General features: G+C 34.3%; 1 protein-coding gene across 1 annotated transcript; it reads right to left on the bottom strand.

Annotated features, from left to right (window-relative positions):
* Nucleotides 1–1,623: 1,623 nt before the first annotated feature.
* Nucleotides 1,624–16,775, bottom strand: LOC149936024 (uncharacterized). The gene is made up of 14 exons (XM_090153607.1): nucleotides 16,763–16,775; nucleotides 16,480–16,685; nucleotides 14,529–14,603; nucleotides 14,399–14,453; nucleotides 11,458–11,635; nucleotides 10,004–10,106; nucleotides 8,423–8,542; nucleotides 8,066–8,201; nucleotides 7,126–7,248; nucleotides 5,015–5,046; nucleotides 3,679–4,084; nucleotides 2,985–3,056; nucleotides 2,149–2,284; nucleotides 1,624–1,993 (listed from the first exon to the last, which is right to left on the bottom strand). Exons 1-14 carry the CDS (start codon nucleotides 16,773–16,775, stop codon nucleotides 1,714–1,716), a joined length of 1,935 nt encoding a protein of 644 aa, XP_090009733.1. The 3' UTR covers nucleotides 1,624–1,713.
* Nucleotides 16,776–18,526: the final 1,751 nt, after the last annotated feature.

Genomic DNA, 18,526 nt, shown 5'->3' with positions numbered 1-18,526 from the left:
TAACGATCCTAATACTAGCCCTAGGGAGCGAGAGTAATTCTCTGGCTCTCTCCCTAGAAGGGCCAAGAGTAAACTCTTTGGCCTGCCTTTGACCCTCAATCTCAGACCATTGTCTGAGTTGACGATCTGACATAAACTTGGAGATCAAGCCGCGCACAAGTCCCCGGCCCTTTCGTTCCCCAGATGCCCCTTAAGCCCAGGAACCCAACAAAGTTGAACTTTATTGTGCAACCCTAGAGCACAGAGGAGATCTAAGCAGCTAAGAACCAGTTTAGAAAGAATACTATACTGGCTGAGAGCTCTAAGAGCGGCCTGGCTATCCGAATAAATCACCAGACCACAGCTGCATAAGACAGGATAGGTCTGATGATCATGGTGTACAGCCAGTACACAGCTCTGGGGCTTAGGCCCCAGGTCTTGCTAACTGTACTTCTGGTTCTCCAAAATAACATTTTGCCCTTCTTGACTATATAGTCAAGGTGTGGCTTCCACACTTAATAAATGCTTAGACCTTTCCTTAGGCTTATGCATATTTCTAACCCGATCATTTTAAAAAACAAAAATTAATTAACTAACCATGGCCACAATAAAGCGTGAAAACACCTGGCAAAAGCTTTGGATGTTTATTGAATTTTTTTTCACAACCTTCGGATCGTCTGGTGTGTTTATCAGCTTCATAATATCCTCGTTCCCTAACTTTGGGCAACGATGGGAAAAAAGATAAACTATCTTCATATTCACGAGCTGGTTCCGTCGAAGTCTGAACAATTTGGTTAGAACTTTGAAAGGGGGCACCGGAAAATTTTAATATTAACTGCAATATACTACTCATATTATCGGGAAAATTTTCACCTGGTACATCAATTATTATTTTATATAATAGAGGGCATTTTAACATTAAATAGGACATAGCGGTTATATTTTTTTTAATGGGTTCTCCTGAAATTGATTGGTTTAAAATTTCAATTAATGGGGCAAAAAAAGGAATTGAGGCACAAATTGGTGAAGTTAGAGATAAAGTTTGAAGCAGGTTTGAGTAAATGGGGGGACAGCAAATATTTTCAGGATTGACAATTGCTACAATAAAATCTTTAACAATTTTTCCCTCTTCAAAGATTTCCAGGCTAGATAGAAGTTTAGCGTATTCCTCTTGAGATATTTTATTTGAGTTGGTAGATAAAGAAAAGTTCGACAGCAATTTCCTGGTTTTTGACGATTTTATAATAACTCGGTCTGTAAACCTAGTATAAAATTATAAAAAGTGAAATTACATAAAAGTCAAAGTCACAAAGAACCAGTCACCACTGTAGGGGAAAGAAACCATAAATGTACATAGATTATGTAACAAAAAAAAGATGTGAAAGTAAAAGAGTTAAAAGCATACCATTAATTTTGCTATAGATTATGTAAGTCATGCACTTGCTGCGAGGCGAGTGCTCATTATGATGTTAGTGCCTTTTGTATATGAACCTCACTTTAATAATTAACATATACACTCAAGGAATAATCGAAGTACGAACAAAAAATTTTGGAAATTAGTAGAAATAAAAGGAAATTATAGGAACTACGCCAGCAAAAACAGAATTAATAAAATACAAGAAGTCAGCCTAAAAAGAAATTAGCTATATAGATACATATGCATACATACATACATATTGTGAGATCAATGACGGCTTTCATTTTCTATACTATTCTAGAGAAAGGAAAAACAACTTATCTTTCTTGAGGTTTTGTCACTTTTTGATTTTGGGTTGATAGAAACTCTTCCCATCTCAACATTTTTTTTTGGAAACACACAGATGTGCCGTCGCAAAGGATAATGTTTGGCTGGTCTAAACATTTGTCACATTTAAAACCGGTGGTGAAATCTATATCAATTAAATCTAAAAATGCATCCCATGCATATCGATATTTTTGATACGATATATTTTCTGTGTGTCCATGAAGCTTGAGAAAACGGCAATATATCGCATGTGAGGAGTAAAGGGCCAGTCTAGGTCAAAGTACAGATTATTTTACTTTAGTATTTCATAACCAACTGGAATATTCGGAATACTTTTTACAAGAAAGATTAGGTTTAGGTTAAGTGGCACCCCCAAAATTCATTAATAACGAGGTATACACCAAGTTCAAGCTGTTTAAACTTACTTTCCACATTCAAACTCATCCAAATAATGACGCAATACCAGGTGACTAATAAGGAATGTTCCCATATTTAATACGGCATAATCACTACCGTCAAATATGTGATTAAAGTTGCATTTAGAACAAGTAAAAGATGGAACTAAAAAAACCCATATTTTCAAGAGAAAATTCAAATTATTTTAGAGGGCAACAAAAGTGGTGTTGAATTTGGTGAGGAAGACTAGTAAGCAAAGAGGGTTTATCACTTGTTTTCAACTACGCTTTGGAGTTAGAAGAATCTTGCACGGCACCAGAGTGGTCCTCATTTGAAATATATAATTATTATAGTCCAAGAATTAACGTTAACAGTACCCTGTTAACTTGCATCACATTCAAAATTTAAAACCAGCTTTGTCTTTCCACAGCTAACACACGCTGTGTCATACAATAGCTAGCTGTGACAGGTTTTCGCCCTACACCCCAGGCAGATAATATCTTCCAAAGAGATTTAAGGGAGAGGCTATAGTTGCGACTGAATATTCTCAGTTAACGTTAATTCATTCTTGCTATAATGTTTTAAGAGCTGGCAAATACAAACACAATACAACCTCTAGATATTATTGCAATTGCAATTTACGGTGCCTAATCAAGTCAACTAATAGTCTTGCAGAAAAAAAAGTAAAAGCATTCAAACCAATTTCATTCCCCTTAAAGGGACTTTCAAGAGACTCTCTAGTCAATTTAAAATACGTCATTCGGTCGCCGTTCATTGTGAAGCCGAAGTTACAACTGAATGACGTTTTTCATATTGACTAGGTCTTTCTTGAAAGTCCCTTTAAAGAATGTTATTTTATACATACCATAGCAATTTTTTACCACAGTCAATAAGTAAAGTTTCACTACTTTTCTTCCATAGAAGAATTCGAAACTTTCTGTAGAGATAAGAGTTATTTACATAATTAATTCTGTGTAAATTTTTTGAAAAGATTCCATAAAATCATAAGTCTATAATAATCGCCTTTGGATAAAATTGTTAAAGCTTAGTCAAATCGATTAACAACAGATTTCAATCGTGGAACGGAATGTTGTAAGTTCAAATCCCAGCCCAGACGCAGCAGTAAATTTATCATTTTAATTTTTTTAAAGTTACATAAAACTTATTTTTTTGATAAAAAAATTATTATATTTATGTACATTAAAATGTGTTCAAAAATCTTATCAGTTCTCTCTAATTACAATTTTTGTTTCTTTAATAAAAATGTTCAGTCCTGCCGTCCAGGATTCGAACCCACACAATTCCTTTGAAGAAGATCTTATACATTATATGACTACAATGTGCAACGGGATATGTAGACACCTGCTGAAGTATTGATAAACTTATCTTCAGAGCTGATTCAATAGTTTATGGGGAATCGTTTGAGACTTTTAACATGGTGGGTATTGGATTTTTCATACATCCCCACAAAAAGGAACATTATAGACTTCTCATAAAATGAGTTGTACAATACAAATATATTCGTAAGGAATAGTAAATATGTAAAGAATTATATATACCATTAAATTCAAAGCCACAATTACAAATGGATGAATGTGGGAAAATGACTATATCATCTTTTTCTATGGCTTCATAAAAGGAAATGCCTTTTCTAAATATTTCTTGGTCACCAACTGTTGGTTTGTATGTAATTGACCTAAAAGAAACTGCCTTTCGTCTATAAGTTTCATTTGTACGAATTTCTTGGCTGTCCATTTCGTTTTCAAAAAAGTCAATGCAAACTTCATTTTCATCTTCAATGAGTTTTTTTAAGCAATTCACATGATGGCATGAGTTTTTTGCAAAGCTGCATGTCAAGCATAGTAGTTGATGGTCTTTTATTTTTATGGCAGAAAAACTGTTCTTTTCCATCTCTATACAAATTCCATGGCAAAAAGGTATTTGAAATACTCTTGGGAATGTATCCTAAAAAGATAATTTACTCATAATTACACGAAATAAATGTTTATTCAATAGAATAAAAATGTGATACATCCACCTCGTTAAGTCAAATGACAAAACCATGAGGTTTAGCAATTTGGTAATGTAATTAATCATATTGAAAACCACTAATTTTAAAAAATTAATTAATTAATACCACTATTTTACAGTAAAAACAGATGAATTCTAGAACCACTACGTGCGTAGCCACTCAGTGTCTAATGTCATCCTCAGGCTGATTTTGTTGTTGCAGCACCCCATGGTAACACAAGTTATAATACCTTTCCATTCCTGTGACTTTCCATTTAAATCCATTCCCATATTATCATTCCTGCCTATTTCCATTCCATTCCCATATTATCATTCCTGCCTATTTCCATTCCATTCCCATATTATCATTCATGCCTATTTCCATTCCATTCCCATATTAAAATTCCTTCCGATTACCATTCCATTCCCAAAACTCCCAAAGCAAATAATTTCGAACATTACAATAACACCAAGAATACACTCAATAACAAAATTCATAAAATAATTATATCTCGGTTGGACAATCACGTAGTGCATTATGTATATAAAATGGGGAAAAATCCATTCCCATCCATTCCTGAGGCGAAAACTTCCATTCCCATTTAAGTTTGGTTTTTCATCCTTTCCATTACCGAAAAATAAATATCAACCCTTTTCCCATTCATTCACGTAAACGGTAAAAAAAAACGTTTCCATGCAGCTGTCTAAAGGTAACCCAAGCAAAAAGGTTGACTTTGTTAACTACACATCTTATCTACAAGAAAACACAGAAACTTAAACATTTGATTTGTTGCTTTCTAAATATTTCGTACAATTAACTAAATTTATGCCAGATATCTAAAACAAGCAAAATTTAACTAAACCAATAATTAAAATTGAAATTACCTCAATAGCTGCTTCACTTAAATCATGGTCACCTAATGAAAAATAAATCTTTAGTTTGAGCAACCCTGTCGAGTAGTTAAAAGAAAGAAATCATGCAATATGTACATAGTTAAATATATACAGAAAGACATCCAAATAGATACGAAACCAGCTGTAAAAATCTCTGTTGACCATATTTCGTTGATAAAATACAACTTTCTTATGGAAGAATTTCACATGCTTGTCTAATGGCAAAAGTAACATAATAATAATAAGTATGACACATCCTTTTCTCCCAAAGCTTAACTATTTAATGATAGTCTGTCTCGGCAATGACCATTTAAATCAGTAAATCCAGATCTTCCTGTGAGTTGAATCTCAACACATTTTAAACACAATTTTTGTTTCTGAAGGTAGTTTTGTTCAAATTTGAGACCTAAACGCGTTTTTGCTCGTATATAATGCCATAAAAATCAAATTTCTGGTTTAGAATCTGCAACCACCCTATGACAGACTATAATTAACCAACATTCTTCAGTGTCATACATATGGTTATTGTGTTACTTATGCTAATGAGTAGAATGAAAGATCACTATGGGTATCTGCATCAATTTATCCATATTCAATCATAAGTATAGATCCATAGTCTATAGCCCTGGTACATTACTGTTATATCAAAAGTACCAGAATATATTCTGGACTTATTTGAAAAAAATGTACATCATAAGTACAGTACTCGTGAGAAACTGACTAACTTATCTCTGGCCCCTAAGGTCAATAAATTCAGTAAGCAAAATCTGAGTGTCTCTGGGGTAAAATATTGGAATGAACTGCCCAGAGATTTAAAAAATAGTCAATCATTAGGGAGTTTTCGTCAGAATGCTAAAGACTACGTAATTGGACAATTTTATCATTTTTGGTATATCTCTTAGATTTAATTTAATTTTAATGTAATGGATCCCTCTGTAAAAAAGTTTTTTTTAACTTGGTAGGATTTATCCAATAAAAGCTTATTTTATTATTATTATTATTATTATTATTATTATTATTAAAAAAGGGGTTGAACCACATCACAAATCTCAGTCAATTTTAAAATAACAGAAAGGGTAAGTGGTAATTTCCAGGCTGTGACAGCCAGTTTTATTGTCAACAAGTTGGAATCATTAACCAGAGATATATAACTTTACAAAATTTACTGTTTCTAATTTATAAAGTGTTATGCTTTATAATTCTCCTACTTTGGTTTTATATGTTTTAGTTTGGGCATTTATTTGGCAGTTGACCTATAAAGCAAGGTTCGATGAGCATGTGATACCGAAAAGCCAATACAAGTATTTTTAGCAACGCCTTTAAATTAGGGGGAAATGTTGGTTACTCAACATGTTTCAATTTTTGATGCTAGTGACATCTTATGGTACTATAGCCTCGAAACAAGAAGCCAACACTTGTTTAAGGTACAAAACTAGCTACAATGAATAAATGTTGCCTAAGAGGGGTTATTTCGATTTTTAAAAACTAGATTTAAAATAATTGGGGTGAAAAGTAGTTCAATAAAACCTACAAGGTGTTTCAGTTCCAAAAACAATTCTGCTCTATATAACTGTCAATATTAATCATACCAAAATCTATTATTGAAATCTATTACAGGGTGATCAGGGGAATGCTTTGAAAAATATATGAAAAATAGATGGAAATTATAGGAAAATATAGAAGTAAAAACAATGGTATGTTCTACTACTTTACTCTATTGGCTGATGCGAAATTATGTGACAAAAAAATTTCATATTTAAATAACCATGGTTATTTAAATATGAAATTTTTTTGTCACATAATTTCGCATCAGCCAATAGAGTAAAGTAGTAGAAATGTAATGTTATGTAGTTGGTGGTGTCAACTAAAAGAATTTATAGGACAACATTGGAAATATAGGAAGTCTGCACCCTGCTATTACATTTACTTTTGACGAATATTCAGGTGAAATTTAATTCCTTCAATAACATAAGTTAACAAGTCACATATTGAAGAACTAGTTTTTGTATAATGTAGATTAAACAGTTCCAGTCACTATCTTTATAGCAACTGAGAAAACATAATAGGTTACATGCATGTAGATCTTATGTATGTTCACTTACCAATATTTGTATCAGACAATGATAAAAAATCACTAGGGTCCAAGCCTTCTGTTTTCAAAAACATCAATACGAATTGTTCCGCAGCTGAAGCATGTATACAATAGCACACTTGATTTACAAATTCTAAAAATGTAAGGCGTACATTTAAGAGTGCTCATTAATATAGTGATATTAATTATAATCTTAGGTCCTAGTATTTTTGTAAATTTGCGGTTAGTCTTGTTATTTTTTAGAACATTTTTATTTCAATGTGCTTTTTATGAATATCAAAATAGATCGGCAATTAGATATAATTTTAGGAAATTAAATTACATCAAGAGCACTTCAAGTTTGAAACTACTTGAGATATTGAGTTTCAGAGGTGTAGATTTAGGTTTAAGTTCTTGGTTCAAATTATAAATTTAAAAATGATAAATACATTTTTACAAAGGGGCAATCATAATTTGTAGGTTTGCCAACAATCACACAAACTATCAATCAATTAACCAAAAATCGTTAAAACTTTAGTAAATTATATAAATTATATTTCAGGTAATTGGTTCACTATGTACCCTCGAAAAACGTTCAACAGTCCAACTAGCATGTTTCAAGTTTCAAGTTTATTTACCCAGAAAAAGAAAAGTGTCCATCACACCAGGCTTAAGCAGTATTTCAGTCATAATATGACAGTGGGATATAAATTTATCCCGCAGTATGAAGTATTTCTTAGGATTAAAATAATACCAAAACCAACTTTGATGAAAAGGGGTTCATGAAAGGAGAACAATTGCCTGATTAACCTTCCCCTGCAAGCGCCCATGGATAAATCATCAAATTAAATGCTTATTATGTGAAGAATAGAATAGCTCCCACCTGGTGAAAATGAGCAGTTTCAAATCTTATCAAACAAAAATAAATGTTAATCTTGTGCTAAAACATGTATGAGGAACTTAATTGTTACCTGAAAATGAACAGTTTGGCTCTGAAGAAGTGCCAAAAATCAGCTGATCTTCTTTGTTCATACACGAACACTGCAGTACTAACATGCAACCATCTGTAAACCTTTTTGGAACTACTTGTATGAAAACTGGAGTTTCCTAATATATAGTTTTTAATTAACATGAAAATTTGAAAATGATTTTCCTCTTTAATTTTCAAAATAAAAAGTAAGATAAGCATATTTATTAGAAAGAAACGTAACTTTTAAGAATAAAAATAGATTTATTGGAACATCTTATAAGTGTACAACTTCTTTACATAATAAATAAAAGTGCGGCATGTTAATTGATTAAAAATGAAGAAACATTTTTAAACGTACTTTTAAAGTTCTTAGTTTTTTATCAAAATCTAACAAAATAAACCAATTATGTTCATTTGAACATGGCATCATTGCATTGTTTTGCGAAATTTCCAATTTGTAGGCTGTTACATCATCAACCTAAAACCAAATAAGATTATATTAATTCGTTATTAAAATTATGTATGCGTGGGATGAAAGATTTTTTTTAACTCTCTTTGATCATGGCAGCAATGGTAAGTGCAACTTCCATGTTAACATGTTTTCAATCAGTTACTGAATAATAGCTCTACGTTCAACAATAGTGGGGAAGGAGATATAGATGACCAGCTCTGCTCTTAAACTATTTTATAATCTAGTAGGTGGAATAAAAGAAACTGAATGCAGTGGATACAGTAGAAAATCTACCCAGGGAATTGGGGGTGGGGGGGGGGGGCGCTTAGGGGCCAACTACTCTAGTACCAAGTTATAAGAGCACTTCTTGGGTCATTTAATGGTAAGTCATTGATTACTCTAACAATTTAGTGACATGTATAATAAGAATAATTAGCTAGGCTAATACCCTAGGCACCACCACAGGCCCAAGTGAGCTTGTGACTTTTAATGTCTTATTTACCAGTGGCTGGGTTACAATGTGTAGGAGGGTTGTGACATGCCCTTCCTGCCACGCAAGCTAGCCGACAGCTCCCTACAATTGCTAAATTATTACTGTTAACTTCAGCAAGTTTTTATGGGAAGGGGAAACCATAGTACTTGGGGTAAAACCCCTTCAACGCACAAGGAGTGGTTCCCATGTTTTCACCTAGTGTCACAAACTAGCATCGAACCCGGGCTCCTACTATTGCAAGGCAAGAGTGCTAACCACTCTGCTACCCCACCTAATAATAATAAAAATAATAAGCTACTTCATAACCTGCATTGCAACAGGTCAGAGGCCCTCTCACAGCAATACAGGATAATTATAATGTCACATAGGAGGGGGGGGGGGGGGCACAGTAGTGCACAAGGCGCATTTTTTTCTTGTTTGCCATAATGTTTATTAGTGAATTGTTTCTATCTTGATTTTTTCTTTAGACGAATCCAGCATTCACCAAAAGTGTACCAATTATTTTATAGTAAGCTATAAGTAATGCCTGTTTCAGCAGCATAGGATCTTCAAAGGGTTTTCTTCCTATAAGTTGCTCACCAATAATACTAGATAAAACCCTTAAATTTGCTAAACCATCATCCAAATAATTTCTATATAATTAATAATAATAATAATAATAATAATAATAATAATAATAATAATAATAATAATGCGCTTCATAAAGAACATGGATGCTATTGGTTATTTTATTACATTATCTTTTAAGTGTTTTTTTCATTAAACAGTAATTATTTTCAGAAATAATAATAACAGTGGCATAGCCAGAAACCGGTCAAGGGGAGGGGGTTGATGTATGTGAATGTTAAGAGGGGGGTCAAGAAGGGGTGAAAATTTAGTACAGTCAAAGGTAGGCACAGGGTTGGTGTTCAAACCTCCCTTGTCTACGCCACTGTGTAGGAATGTGGTTGGAGTTGGCCTAAGAAATTGATAAAAGTAAATTTGAATTTTCTTACATATAATACTTCACTGTTATCAGAACATGGTTGAATAATTTCTTGATTCAATGCATCAACTCTCTCATCCATATCCATTCCATGTTCAATATTTGAGTGTAGCCTATAATAATGTGCAAAAGTTATTATTTTAAATAACACAGCCTCAACATAGGGGAAACCGCAAACAATTCTTTCGTGGGAGCTACTTAAACTAAATTAACAAAAATTCCAAGAAATTTGTGCCTAAACAATTCTTCTGCCTCCCCCTTACATGAAACGCATGCACTTTTTCATAAATGTTTTTTTTTAATTTCAAACTAATTAAAAATGACTGGCAGAAAGGCAGCTAGTACTGTAAGAAGTGTAACACTGTATCTCCCAAATAGATTTGGTACATACTGTGTTACACTTCTTACTTCTCAGCTATCAGCTAAGCTAATACCTAAGGCACCACCTTAGGCCTAAGTCATCAAGCAACTTTTAAAGCCATTAATAGTGGTGGCAAGCCCTTCATGCCACGCGAGCCAACAGCTCCCTACACTAACTATTACCGCTTAAGAATAGTGAGTAGGATAAATTATTTCAAAAAGTGAATCCATTCAGACCCGTCAAATAAATATGTCACTTAAAAAAAAAGTTTTGAGAACCCAAACATCACAAAAATAAAGCAGCACACAAATACGTTAAGGCGAAACCCTGCAAAAATGGTTTATTTTGTCATTTTATAATCCAATTTATAGGTGTTCAAATTAAGGTAGAGTCATTTTGTTTTCTGAAACGTGAAATAAAATGTGCCTCACTGATTTTTGATTAATTATTTTTTTAAACTATCTCAAACATGGGTGTACCGCTTAAAATTGACATTTTTCCAATTTCATACAGATAACTTTATTAGAAAACTGTATAAGACAGAAGGATGCATGCAATTCGTTTTGTGAAATAGTTATAGACCAGGTTTCACAGTAATTTGATTTTTAAATTTTTAGGGGAATTTGGTTACCGTTTTGTTTTTAGAATCACCTTAAAATTTCCTGTTAAGCTTTCAGCCCTTCTAAAAGCAACCATAGCTAATTTTTTAATTTACAATCCAGATAGTTAGATACCATTACTGCGTGAAACTAAAGAAAAATTAATTTCTAAATTGAAACACTGTTGCCATATAGTGCTTTTATTAAATACATAGAAAATTAGGATTTTTTCCCCTCTAATTAAAAATTGCCAGCTTCTTCTGTTTGAGTTTAAAAAATGTATTCTTCCCAATTTCTTAGGCATTCAATTATCACTCACGAAAAAATGGAGGGAAGGATCTTTCATTTTTAGTAGGGACCAACCGTCCTCAAACAAAAACCCCGAAAAATGGTCAACCTAGATTTAATTTCTGATTGTCGGGGTCGACGATAAAAGTCAGAGATCTCCGTACAAACACTAAGTGAATAATTCTACCTAATTTAGCATATGGTTTTGCACATTACTTTTGTGAAAAAGATGATTGGCTCTGATCTGATGGCACTTCGGTTTTTTTATTTAATCCAGTTCTTTTTACACACTGCTTTTTCCTTGGCATCAAAGATCTATGAGTGTGTTCAGAAACTTCCTCACTTTGCGAGGCCATAGCTTTTGAAGGATAAATTTTCCATCGTTTTGACATCTCTGTAATTAAAACAAAAGAATATGAATACTTGAAGTCAAAAGTAATTGTACACTTGTTAATCAAGAATAAATTCATATATTTTGAAGAAATTAGGGATTTTTTAAAAATACTGCAAGTGGAATTTAAAAAAAAAAAGATTTTCTCCACTTACACAGATTTCTGCTCAATCAGTTTGTCTTAATATAATGTTATTCTAGAAACCATTTTGCTTGGGTATAATAACGGTGAAAATATTTTAAATAGACTATTACACATTAAAATATTTAATATGTCACACACAACATGTTTCAACACGCGCTTGCGTCATCTTCAGGTGTTCAAATGATGTTTTTACAAATGAGCTGCCACCAACACGGGATACAAGCTTTTTAACATAGACAATCTAAATAATTTTTAACAAAGAAAGAACTTGGGCCTTCTCCACTATTAATTGCAAAATTATTTTTCTTAAGTTTCTCGGTTTCCAACGACTTTCGTATATTTAACTTAGCAGAAGTTGTAATTTCTGCTAGAACTTCTACGTCGTCAAAGTCATAGCTATCTTTACATTCTTTAACGTGAAAGTAAAAAATTGTTTTATGGTTTCTCTTCAGACCAACATCAACCTTATGTTCCTTTACTATGAATCTCAAATTTCTTTTTGTTTGACCAACATACACCATTCTGAAACTACACTGAATTTGAAATATTTTATTGTGTAATAGTCGATTACAAATATTTTTCCATACCTCAAGATGGTTAAATTAATAACTAAATTATCATAGGAAACTAATCAAGTTATCATAGGAAACTAATCAAGTTATCATAGGAAACTAATCAAGTTATCATAGGAAACTAATCAAGTTATCATAGGAAACTAATCAAGTTATCATAGGAAACTAATCAAGTTATAATAGGAAACTAATCAAGTTATAATAGGAAACTAATCAAGTTATCATAGGAAACTAATCAAGTTATCATAGGAAACTAATCAAGTTATCATAGGAAACTAATCAAGTTATCATAGGAAACTAATCAAGTTGCCATATGAAACTAATTATCGTATAAAACTACTAATTAAATTATCGCATAAAACTACTAATTAAATTATCGCATAAAACTACTAATTAAATTATCGCATAAAACTACTAATTAAATTATCGCATAAAACTACTAATTAAATTATCGCATAAAACTACTAATTAAATTATCGCATAAAACTACTAATTAAATTATCGCATAAAACTACTAATTAAATTATCGCATAAAACTACTAATTAAATTATCGCATAAAACTACTAATTAAATTATCGCATAAAACTACTAATTAAATTATCGTATAAAACTACTAATTAAATTATCGTATAAAACTACTAATTAAATTATCGTATAAAACTACTAATTAAATTATCGCATAAAACTACTAATTAAATTATCGTATAAAACTACTAATTAAGTTATCGCATGAAACTACCAATTAAGTTATCGCATTAAACTACCAATTAAGTTATCGCATTAAACTACCAATTAAGTTATCGCATTAAACTACCAATTAAGTTATCGCATTAAACTACCAATTAAGTTATCGCATTAAACTACCAATTAAGTTATCGCATTAAACTACCAATTAAGTTATCGCATTAAACTACCAATTAAGTTATCGCATTAAACTACCAATTAAGTTATCGCATTAAACTACCAATTAAGTTATCGCATTAAACTACCAATTAAGTTATCGCATTAAACTACCAATTAAGTTATCGCATTAAACTACCAATTAAGTTATCGCATTAAACTACTAATTAAGTTATCGCATTAAACTACTAATTAAGTAATCGCATTAAACTACTAATTAAGTAATCGCATTAAACTACTAATTAAGTAATCGCATAAGACTACTAATTAAGTTATCGAATTAGACTACTAATTAAGTTATCGCATTAGACTACTAATTAAGTTATCGTTCGGTCAAGAAGGTTTAGATTTAGCTCAGGCCATTGGCCGTCGTTGAAAGGACGTCACCGGTGAGCCGCATTCGGTTCAGTTCCTTCTCCAACGAATCGCGATCGCGATTCAGCTGGGCAACGCAGCATCAATTTTAAACACCTTTCCTCCAGGGGCTTCCCTAAAGGATTACCTCTATTCTTTGTAAATATTTACGAAATAAAGTATAAAATAGTTATCACATTAATGTGATAACTTAATTCGTAGTTTAAACTACTAATTGACCGATTTCAAAATTATGTTTTTACACGTGACAGAACCTTTACATTGTAAGGTATAGCAGGTTTTTTTACCTGCTTTTATATCCTAACATGGCGGTGTATTTCCACGCGCAAAATGAATTTTAAGATCCCTTAATTAAGTTATAATATTAAACCATGGTGAAACACTTTTCCTTCATGTTCCTCTCTGGAGAATGCGCTGCATAAACTACCGTAATTTGTTAACCTAGATGTATCTATTTCTGTTAATGAAATATGCTTGATTAATAACCATGTTTTAAAAATAGGGTTTGCAGATAGAATCAAAAACCGTTTCTAATTTTTACAGACTACTTACTTATCTAGTTCTAGTACCAATTTATATCTTTTAAGCCTTGGTTCACGAACGATTGCTAATTTACAATCGACAACCCGGCCGAGTTCGAGATTAAAATATAATTAATACAAATCATTTTAATTCAAAGTTAATTTTTTAATTAATTATTTAGTATAAATTTATAATTAAGTTTATAATCAAAGATAATAATTAAAACGTAACTAAAATATAAAATAACTTACTTGCGTAAACGGTAGAAGCTCGCGTAGAAGTAAAAGCAGACGCTTGAAAGATTCCCTAAAAACTCATTTAAAAAGAATGCATATATACTAAGTTTGACTTACCCATCCTTGCTCTAGCTACTAACTATACTTTTTCATAATCCTGATTATCGAAAGTTTTCTTCGGCTGACATTCCTCAAAAATGGCTGCTAATATTTTTCCATGCTGAAGAAAATAAACAAAATGATATTTTTGTGGACAAAAATTAATTTCAGAGAATATAGAATGGTTAGTTAATATCCGATGAAATTAAATTATGCGTAAAATATTTTCTTCCTTCAGATATTTTCGTGTAATCGTGTAAAAATAATATCTATTGTCAAAGGCTTAGTTTACAACGTTCATGGCCTTCTCGTAGAGATGAATTCCTTAGAATTTTGACGAGCCCCAGGCCGGCTTTGAGCTGGACTACGGAATTCTAACGATTAAGTAACCTAATATGTTTTCTGGAGAGAGCGGCATGGAAACGGTATTTTCCCTATTCCCGCGGGAGCGAAAAATTATATTCGGTAATGGATGGGAATGGAAAATTTCAGTTCGGGAATAGTGCCTCGAGAAAGCGGCCGGCCGAGAAATTCGGGGTAAAGAAATCGAAATTTCGAGCTATACACTCTTTTTCGTCGGCCATTACCTGGAACCACCGGTGGGGGGTCTAGGCTCGGGTCTTTGGTCTCAACATGAACGCGCCCAGCAAATTCCCCAAAAAAAGAGTGTATAGCGAGAGCAGGGAGTCCGACGCCGATGTAAAAATGACCAGCGGCGGCGTGTCTCGTTTTAGAGCCGTCGGCGGCGGCGTAACAGTAACGGAAGCAGGGGGGGGGGGTGACCCCCTTTGACGTATAAGATTTTCATGTGATTTGATTTTATGTTATTACACTCATATCTCAAAATGTCATTTAGAGCCCCTTTGAGTTTTTCGGTATCCACCACTGCAGCGAAATCATTAATTGAACAATAATTATAATGACTAGAGTAAGAGCCCTTGGATTTTTTTAGAAAATAGGAAAATAGTACGGCGTCGCGCCGAAAATAAGGGAAAAGCCGGCGTTGCGGCGTGAACAGCGGCGGCGTCGGCCTCTACTAGTCTGCGACGCGCTTGCTAGTCGCATTCACCCACCGCCCTCCCCTTCGTAACTTGGTAGTTCGTATGTTGTTAGTCTTACACGAGCCTAGTATAGGCAAGAGTAAGACTCCTGTGACCGGCACAGTTTCCGCCGCCGCCGTTGACTTGTAACGGCATAGAGACAGAAAGCGTGGCATATTTCATTATTACGGCGGTTTTTTGGGTTGGTTAGAACAACACATTTCGGAGTTTTTTAGCTCCACATATATGCCTGTTTATGTGTGTTATCACTTGTAGAATGTCAAATATTTGCTAGGTAAGCTCGTGTGTGACTACTTTTTGGGACTGCCGGGCCCGTTTGTTTTTGTTTCGCTGGGCGAACTAGTTGCGTGTTGAAGAACGCCGCGGTGTCATGTTGAAGAAAGGAAGGCGAATGAACGTTAAGGGAGGGGAATGAACGTTAAGGGAGGGGAGCATCCTTCAAATGGAAAATAATTTAGTATTTGTGTAAAAAACAATAATATATTTCTTGGAAAAAGAACAATATTTTATTAGTCAGACCATTGTATAGACCATGAATACTATTGAACGTCTCAATGAGTTCATTTATTGCACGCCTATCCTTAATGGACATTAAATTTAATCGTAAGAAAGAGTACGCATACCATTAACCAATATCGTGGCTTTTTTGTACTCTCTCGATATGCTCAATATCTTTGACTAGATGGGGCGACCAAATACTCGAGCAGTATTCGAGATGAGGCCGAAATTGTAAACGACTTAACACTGAAATGCGAAAAGGAACGGCGTAGTAATTAAAGAGCGCGCATGCACGAGCAGCGGCAGCACGACTATGAGTAGCTCCAAACATACGGCCACTGAGCATAACCCCAAGATCACGGACTACAGTTGAGCCTCAATCAGTTTACCACCCAAACGGTACCCAAAACAGGGGTTTTTATCCCCACAATGCAGAACCATTGACTTAGAGGCTTTGAAATCCGTGCTATTGGAAGACACCCATTGCTCAAGAGCTTGGATGCCATTCTGTAGGGACGTCGAGTCACCAAGTGACGAAATTTTGCGGCCTATTTTGTTATCGTCTGCAAATAGTTTCAGAAAAGACTCCTTGACAGCAAGAGGCATGTCATTGATGAAGATGACAAAGAGGGTTGGACACCACACTGCAAATAAATCGTTCACCTTTAGATCACTATTGTACACATTTGGAGCACATACATGTGATCTGTATATGTTCTACAAAGTGTTCCCATGTGTGCTTTTACGATCTCTGAGTGTTCACTCTTTTGAAAATATCGCTTATAAGTGATCTCGTTTCACCTATCCGTGATCTTAAAGTGATCAGGGTGCACTTAAAGAACGCATAACACATTTAGAACACTAGTAGCAATGGTTTGGTACACTAAATTATCACTTTGAGAACACCACGTTGTAAAATTTGCTACACCACATAATCTCTTTTCGAACACTTTAAATTTATATAATGCAAATTGGTACACTATGCGTAACATCTACTAGTTTATATATATCATCTTAGCAGACGCTAAAGCTTGAGTGTCGCTGCGCCACCTAGTCTCATTTCGGTAGCGAATTGAAATTTCATACTTTTGTTTTATCCCCATTCGCTACTGAAAACTTTCGTTATGCCCCCTTTCGGCGGCCATCCAAAACATGTAGAGGATACAAATACGTAATGAAGTAAAAACTACGAGAGCAGGGGGCTTAGCAGACGATTGATACACGGTAATCCCACTCAACAGAAGCTAAGCTTAAGCTTCTGCGTCGCTGGCGCCACCTAGGTTCGTTTCAGTATGGCTAACACACTTATTTTCAAAAACACGGACAGTAGGCGATGACTCTTATTCCTGTTTTTCTACGCACGGCGTCTATAGGCCCCGTGCATGAAAAGAGTAGATACAAGTAAATTCAAAATCGTCTGCTTAACTTTTAGTTTATCCAAGGACTATAGCGTAAACTTAATAAAGCAGACGAAAATGAGAGCCACATGTGGTATTTTCCCTCACTGCGGATAGCTATAATGCCAGATATCTAATCTACGCGAGGGGCCTATTGCTTTTACATATTTATTTACTTACACGGTGAGTAGGGGACAATATCGGTAAAACCAAGTTTTTACCTCTCCGAGGGGACAAAGTCCCCTAGGAGGGGTTATACAACGACCGTGTCTGTCTGTGGGTCTGTGGGTGGGTCTGTCTGTGGGTCTGTCAGGACTGCGAACGCGTTCGCATTTTCGGTGCAAAGTGTAATCACTGCGTACGCAGTTTCTCACAGGGTTGGCAAAACCACCGTGTGACGGTGAGCGTTAACGGATGCATTTGCGGTTTGGTTTGGATGGTGTTTTTTCGCTCACCGTCGTGACGGTTTGGTGTATTACGTTTTTGTAATGTTTATGCGTAGGTTGTGAGTGTTGAATTTGTTGTTTTTGTGTTCTCATGGTTGTGCATGTTGAGTCTGTTGTGTTTATATGGGCGTTTTCTCTCCAACTTCTTCTTAATGACTTTGGGACGGACCGATTGCTGAGTGTAATGCTACCTCTCAACGTCCAATGGCAGGGTTTCCACCAGTTGTACACGGTATTCGTCTTAGTATCAATTTGCGATCGCATCGGGCGGGATTTGAACCCGGGACCTCCTGCTTGACAGGCGGACGTTCTACCACAGAACCACCGACACTTGTTACGCCTTATTGAAAATAAGACCTTCAGCTTTATCGGAAGCGTATTTAATAGAGTACGAAATTTTGGTTTAATTGAAATAGAATTGAAATTGAAATTATTGCATCGAAGAAATTCTAATTTAGCGTTTCTCTATTGATTAAAAACAAATGCGCCACCCAGGTTTCGAACCCAGACCATTCGGCTTGGCAGTCGAGCGCTCTACCACAGAACCACCGATAGCTGCTGAGATTCTCTGAAATTAAGACAGGCATCGTAAGCATAATAGGTAATAAAGTCTTTTTTTATTAATGAATTTATGAAGGCCTA

The sequence above is a fragment of the Leiobunum rupestre genome, chromosome 7, assembly GCF_980474605.1.
Source record: "Leiobunum rupestre chromosome 7, qqLeiRupe1.1.hap1, whole genome shotgun sequence".
Taxonomy (NCBI): Eukaryota; Metazoa; Arthropoda; class Arachnida; order Opiliones; family Sclerosomatidae; genus Leiobunum; species Leiobunum rupestre.
This window is presented reverse-complemented; position numbering and strand designations above follow the sequence as displayed.

Excerpts from the sequence above, each read along its gene's own strand:
- LOC149936024 (XM_090153607.1), bottom strand. Across the intron at positions 11,636-14,398 it reads AGCTTCTACCGTTTACGCAA|AGATGTCAAAACGATGGAAA; the intron begins GTAAGTTATTTT and ends TTTTAATTACAG. Across the intron at positions 1,994-2,148 it reads GATGAGTTTGAATGTGGAAA|ACTGGCCCTTTACTCCTCAC; the intron begins GTAAGTTTAAAC and ends ACTTTGACCTAG.